Source organism: Nestor notabilis, unplaced genomic scaffold (assembly GCF_000696875.1).
Source record: "Nestor notabilis isolate BGI_N333 unplaced genomic scaffold, ASM69687v1 scaffold10937, whole genome shotgun sequence".
NCBI lineage: Eukaryota > Metazoa > Chordata > Aves > Psittaciformes > Psittacidae > Nestor > Nestor notabilis.
The window spans coordinates 60,493-66,881 of NW_009936349.1; the positions used below are offsets into that span (position 1 = coordinate 60,493).

Below are 6,389 nucleotides of genomic sequence, written 5' to 3' on the forward strand. Positions count from 1 at the left end.
GCCGCTAAGGTGTCCCCTTCAGGAGCCGTCTCTTCTCCAGCTGCCCCAGCCCAGCTCTCTCAGCCTGGCTCCAGAGCAGAGCTGCTCCAGCCCTCGCAGCAGCTCCGGGGCCTCCTCTGGCCTCGCTCCAGCAGCTCCACAAAGCTGGTCACTCGATGGTGTGATTTCCCTGCCCTTTTCCAACCCCTGCCAGCAATCCCTGGGGAACACAGCCAACACACCTGGGCTTTTGGAGGATGGTGGCAGGAACTGGACTATGCTGAGAAGTTTGGGGCTCTCAGCAGCCCCCCAGAAGCCTGCACTGGGGTGCCTGTGGGCAGAAGGCAGCAGCTCCCAGTGCAGAAGGGCTGGAACTGGGTATGGATGGGAAGCACTGGACAGATCCTCAACTGCTCTGCTCCTTCCTCCCTCTCCCCAGGGGCTTCAGGGCTTCCAAGGTGACCAGGGGCTGGCTGGCGAGAAGGGAGAAGAGGTAAGCTGGCTCTCACTGCCCCACTCCCAATGCAGACACTTATCGCCAAGCAGCAAGAGCTCTTTGTTACTGGCTCCACTGGTACTGCACCAGCAGTGCCTGGTACCCACATCACAGGGTTTCCAGGGGCTTGGCAGCCAGGATGTAAAAGGTCTGTAAAAAGACCAAATGCTGGTGTTTTGTCACCTTTTTTTTTCCCCTTCTAAGTGTTAGCTATAATTTTGAGGAGATTTTGGGCTCCTCCTCGGTCTGGTCATAATGGGATATTTGAAACCCAGGGTCTTCTTTTTGAAACAGCAGTCCCATGTGGTTTATCACCTTTCTTTTCTGGCCTGTAATTTGTGATGCTTGTGAGCATCATCCCAGCATCCATACAAAGAATCTCTTTCCTTCTCTGTGCTTGAGCACTTGGCAGCTGCCAAACAGGAAGCATTGAGCCACTCATATGGGCCCATGATGTTTTCTTTTCCTTCCCCACTGCCACAGTGCTGCTGGGGACAAGCCAGGCTTTTCTTCTGGGGTGCCTCATTCAGCACAAGCTTGAGGGTTCCATCCCCCTGCACCACCCCAAAAGTCTTTTGGGGGTGCACAGCAGCCACGTTTTAGCTCCTGATGGCCCAGCTTGGGCTCATATGTCCTTGTTCCCATTTTAGGGTTACCTGGGTGACCCCGGACCAGTTGGGGAGAAAGGAGAGAAGGGAGTGAAGGTGAGAGGGTGTCTGGCCTTGCTCTTGGCAGCCCTGCCTGGGTCAGAGGGGGGTGCTCTTCCCTACCCTGCCCCCTGCAGCCCCAGGCCATGTTCTCCTCCATGGCTCAGGCTGCTCTTGTCTTTTCCAGGGGGTGAAGGGAGAAAATGGGCTGCCAGGTCCTGCCGGGCTTCATGTGAGTTAAGGGGGAAAGTGGGGGTGTCTCATTCCTGCGGAGCCGGGGTTGCTCCTTCCTCCATCCCCTTTCCTTGGCTGACACTTTGCTGCTCTGTGGTGGCCCCAAGCCCCATCCCTGGCTCCAGCCCGTGTTTTCCTGCCTTTGGGCAAAGCTGTCCCTGTGCTGTCCCTCATCCTTCTGCAATGGATGGGACAAAGGTGGGTGAGCACCTCACTGACTCTCCATTCCTGGCTTTTCTCCCAGGGGATGTTAGGTCTGAAGGGTGTGATGGGCTTCCAAGGCCCCGTGGGGCCAGAGGTGAGTGGTTTTGCTTTCTCTTTATCACCAGCCCTCCCTGAAGACGTGCAGGAACCAGCTGCTTCCCATTGGAAAGATGGGGCCAAGGAGGGAGGACTTGGGCTTTGCAGGCCATTACCACCAGTTTGTGATTTGCTTTTACTAAAGAGTGAACCCCAAGAGCTGGACATAAACTGCATCTTTGTCCTGGAGGTGGCTCTTCTAATGGGGACCAGGCACGTTGCATGCTGGGGACAGGAGCATCCCAGCTCATTCTCCTGGCTGGTGATGAAACAAGCTGAATCCCAGGCTGACAGTGTCTGGGTTGCTGCTCTCAGCACCCTGATAGCTTTAAGTGCTGCCACATCTATGGGAGGCATCCAAAGGGTCTGCAGAGGCTGTGGAAGTAAAGTTGCTTTGGTGGTGGTGAATGAAAGCATCTTCCAGCATGAAGAGACTGGGGGAGCCAGGGAATGGCCATGGAGCTGTTCAAAGGGGCATCATGTAGCTGATGCTTGATGTTAAGACTAAAAAGAGAGGATCAGAACAAAGCGGGCTAGACAAACATCATCCTTTCTGTCCTGCTGCAGGGAGAAGGTGGTTCAGTGGGTCCCCCAGGCCCTACTGGCCCCATGGTAAGTCACAGCTTTTCAGTTCAAACCATTGCCAAAACACAGGCGGTGGCTGAGCTGGGGGAGCTGCTGCCATTTAGAGGCAGCAGGACCAGGGCAGGGCCACCATGGGCCACCGTGTCTTGCCTGGTTTCACTCCTTGGGCTGGTTTATACCTGAGGATGTGTCTGCTTGAAGTGCAGCCTCCTGCTAGTGGGGAGTAGGGAATGGCAAAGGATAAAAGGTGTTGAAACTCATGCACATTGGTAAAGACTCATGGGAGATGCCTTGGGGGTTCCCATCCCATCTCTTCTTCATGATGCACGTGGCAGAGGGCTGCTCTCCTCTCCTGTTGCAGGGAGAGCCTGGCCAGCCAGGACCCGTTGGATGCCAAGGTGTCAATGGCTCTCAGGTGGGTCTGCCCCAGCTCCCATCCTTTGCTACTTGGGATTTACCAGCCACCGCACTCACCCTGGCCATTCCCTGCTCTGTCCACAGGGAGATATGGGTCCTCTTGGCTTGCCTGGCCCCCGGGGCCCCCAGGTATGTACATGCCTAATGAGGGATGAGCAACCCTCTTGGTGATGAGGGGTCTTGAGGGTGCCAGGATGGGTCTCCTCCAGTGGGGCTGTGATCTCAACACACCCATTTTGGACGATGGGTGCACGGCTTTGATTCTAACAGCATCTTCTTATCCCCTGCTGCTTTGCAGGGACCACAGGGCTTGCAGGGGAGACGTGGCCCCCCCGGCCCCAGGGGCATGCAGGTAAGTGGGTGCTGTCCTGGGTCCTGTGTCTCCAAGCTGCGGGTACCTCCGTTCGCTTGCTAAGCAAGGAAGGAGCTGTTGGGTTTGTCCCCCATATGCTTTGCAATTGGGTGTGAAATTCTTGTCCCTGTGGGTCTTTGTGGCCCCCTGGGTGGGTGGGAATGGGTGGGAAGGTCAGCGTAACATGGGCAGGGTGCTGGCTGCAGCAGCTGCTGTGGTGAAGGGGAGGGTGAGCTGATGGGGACGTGATCCCTGTAGTGTGACAGGCAGCTTCTGGGGGCCTGGGCAGGGTTCCTATGGGCTGGGGTCTCATCTGCAGAGTTGGGATAGTGAGCAGCATCCCAAACCTCCCATTGCCTTTGCTTCTCCCCAGGGTCCAGCCGGGATGGAGGGATCCTCTGGTCCCAAAGGAGACACTGTAAGAGCTTCTTGCTTTGACTTTGTGGGGATGAAACCTGGGCTTGGAGGGGACCTGAGAGGTGGGGTTGTGGTGTCCTAGCCCTTGATTTGGAGGGGATCGAGGGCTGCAGACATCACCAATGAAGCCTGGAGGACCCTAGCAGCCAGGGTGGGGACCCAGTGGGGATGGGATCTCTGCCCATCACAGCATGACCTGATGTCAGCACTCCTCCTGCAGGGCACAGATGGTGTCGCTGGGGTGAGGGGACAGCCAGGACAGGAGGGGCCTGTGGTGAGTCCATGGCAGTGAGTGGCTGGGTGCAGGGTGCTCTCAGCTCCCCAAAGGACTGTGAGAGGATGCTCTGCTCACCCCAGCACTCCCAGCTTCCTGCAGGGCTTGTGGCACAAGGGCTGGTGGGGTGATGCCATGTACCTGTGGCCACACTGCTCATCTTCAAACCCCAAAGCTCCTCCGAATGCTGCTTGCAGCAACCTTGAGTTTCTACTTTCCTCTCGGCAGAGATGCTCCAGCACCAGCCCTGCCTGTCCCTTCCCTGGAGCACAATTGGGTTCACCCATGTCCCAAGGGCTTTGGGTGCTGAGCTGCCCTTTCCAATGGATAAGGAGTCTGGGGCAGCCTGGGCTTCCTCCCTCCTGCCCCTCAGCATCCCAGCAGAGCATGGCCAATGATCTTAAGAACCATTCCATGATTCTACAATTTGCTTCTCATGTGCTGAACCCCCAGTGTGTCACCCCCACGAGCGCATCGATGTTTCCCTTTGTAACCTGCATTTTGTGTCTCTCTGAAGGGGTTTATTGGCCTGCCAGGTTCCAAAGGTGCTCAAGGAGAGCGGGTGAGTGATGCTCCCATGCCATCCCTGCTTAGGATGCAGCAGCACCGTGTTAGAGCAGCCCAAAGCATCAGCTCCAAATTCTTTGCCTGTGTTTGGACTTGACTTTTGAGTATCTGGGAAGTGCCACTGGAGAAGGCAGAGCTGCACTTGGTCTCACTTTGTAAATAAGGAACTTTCAGACACAACAGTGTGTCCTGAGATACTGTCTGCTTTGGGGAGGCATAAGGGAAGTGGGAGTGCTTTAGCCTATGTTAAAAGGCACAGCAATGAGGACAAGTTGCTTGTCATCCTTGTGGTGGTGTCAGGATGGTGTATCTGAGATGCCACCACCCACTGCTGGAGGCAGGGAGATGGGGGGGATTGGCACAGGGTGCTGGAGGCATGAAGGGTTTGGGGGTGAATGAACCCAGAACCTCGAGATCTCCCCCACCATGAGAAGATCCAGCATGTACCTGCTCCCAGCTCCGAAACCCCCATCAGGAGGGAAGCCCTGATCTGAACTGGCCAAAACTGACTTCCCTTGAGGCCAAAGCCAGATCAGCATGCTCTGGTTGCAAGGAGGGGCACAACAGGGTTTCCTGACATACCCTCCACTCTGCTGCTCTTGCAGGGCTCTCAAGGTCCAGCTGGAGCCAAGGGGGACCTGGGAGCCAAAGGACACAAGGTACCACATACATGGGCTGGTGGGGGCATTCCTCAAGCTGCTTCCCCTTTTGCTGTTCCAGTGTGCTGTTTCAAGCCCTGGCTGTGATCTAATGTGTCTTATTCCTCCAAGGGTCCATGTGGAGCACAGGGAGCAAAAGGACCCCCAGGGATTCAGGGCCAGGTTGGTCTGCAGGGCTTCCCAGGCCCCCAGGGAACAGCGGGGCCCCAGGGACCAGAGGTACGTGCTGAGGCTGGTGTGGGGTGTTGTGGGGTGCTGTGTGCCCAGTGCTGTGCTGTGGGGAGGGGACAGCCCTGAGGGATGCCCATGGTGCATCACTCCTGAGCCTGGGCCATGGGGAAGAGAAGGCTCAGGGGGGACCTTATTGCTCTCTCCAACTGCCTGACAGGAGGATGGAGCCAGGAGGGGGCTGGTCTCTGCTCCCAAGGAACAAGGGAGGGGACAAGAGGAAACGGCCTCAAGCTGCTCCAGGGCAGGTTTAGATGGAGCTGAGGAACAATTCCTTGCCCAGAGGGTGCTCAGGCATTGGAACAGGCTGCCCAAGGCAGTGCTGGAGTCACCTTCCCTGCAAGTGTTCACAGCCCAGGTAGCCGCGGCCTCAGTGCCAGGGGTTAGTGGTGGGCTTGGCCGGGCTGGGGACGGCTGGACTGGCTGAGTTTGAAGATCTTTTCCAACCTGGTTGATTCTGTGGTTCTATGGCTCTGTGAAATGAGCTGGTGGGTCCAGCAGAGCAAGGAGAGGGTGGCTTGAGGCAGGAGATTGATTTCCAGCAGGTCCAATGGCACCTCATCCCCACTGCCTCTGCCAAGCATCTTTGCAGTGTTCCCACTGCTCCATGTCAGCGCAGGGATATTGGAAGCTCATGGGATGCTCTCCTGACCTGATGCTCATCCCTGACTCCTGCCCTGTTCTCTGCCTCCTGGAGCCTGTGCTGGCTCTTGAGGTCTGTCCTGCTTCTCTCAGACCTGCTGCCCAGTTGTGACCATCGTCAGACCCAGGAGCTGAGCTCAGCAGCACTCATGGAGCCACAGAAACAAGGCACAATATTTAGAGTGCCTTTTCCTGCTCTGTGTGCACCGAGTGAGCTGTCAGGATGGACAAACCCAGCCACAGATCAGTATTTGTGTCTGGAGCTGAAACCGGGCTGGCTGCTCACGGCTGGTGGCTTCCAGCTTCTCAGAAGAAGGAAAAGAGGGGGATGATATTTTCCCACCCACCTTTTTGGTTTGCAGCATCGCCTGCGTGTGCTGCCCTCCCCCTCAGGTGATGTTGGCGATGCCTGCCTGGATCTGCTCTCACATTTGCTATTCAAGATGAGAAACAGATCCTTCAGCTCTCGGGGTGATGGAGATGCAGCACGACTCCTCTGCTGCCGCACAGCACCAGCTGGAGCTGGGATATGGGCTGTAATGGAGCAGGCAGAAGCCGCCACACACCAATCCTTTGAATTGCCTTTCCTTCA

The 6,389-nt window shown here is 56.6% G+C and overlaps 1 protein-coding gene across 1 annotated transcript in view; it reads left to right on the forward strand.

Moving 5' to 3' along the window:
• The window catches only part of LOC104408648 (collagen alpha-2(XI) chain-like), a gene marked incomplete at both ends in the record, with an annotated part of 53,599 nt that overhangs the window by 31,276 nt on the left and 15,934 nt on the right, over window positions 1-6,389 (forward strand). The window contains 10 exons of the mRNA XM_010018306.1: window positions 419-472; window positions 1,126-1,179; window positions 1,310-1,354; window positions 1,601-1,654; window positions 2,603-2,656; window positions 2,743-2,787; window positions 2,957-3,010; window positions 4,219-4,263; window positions 4,874-4,927; window positions 5,039-5,146. Of these exons, the coding sequence (XP_010016608.1) occupies window positions 419-472; window positions 1,126-1,179; window positions 1,310-1,354; window positions 1,601-1,654; window positions 2,603-2,656; window positions 2,743-2,787; window positions 2,957-3,010; window positions 4,219-4,263; window positions 4,874-4,927; window positions 5,039-5,146 (567 nt within the window). The remainder of the gene's footprint in view (window positions 1-418; window positions 473-1,125; window positions 1,180-1,309; window positions 1,355-1,600; window positions 1,655-2,602; window positions 2,657-2,742; window positions 2,788-2,956; window positions 3,011-4,218; window positions 4,264-4,873; window positions 4,928-5,038; window positions 5,147-6,389) is intronic.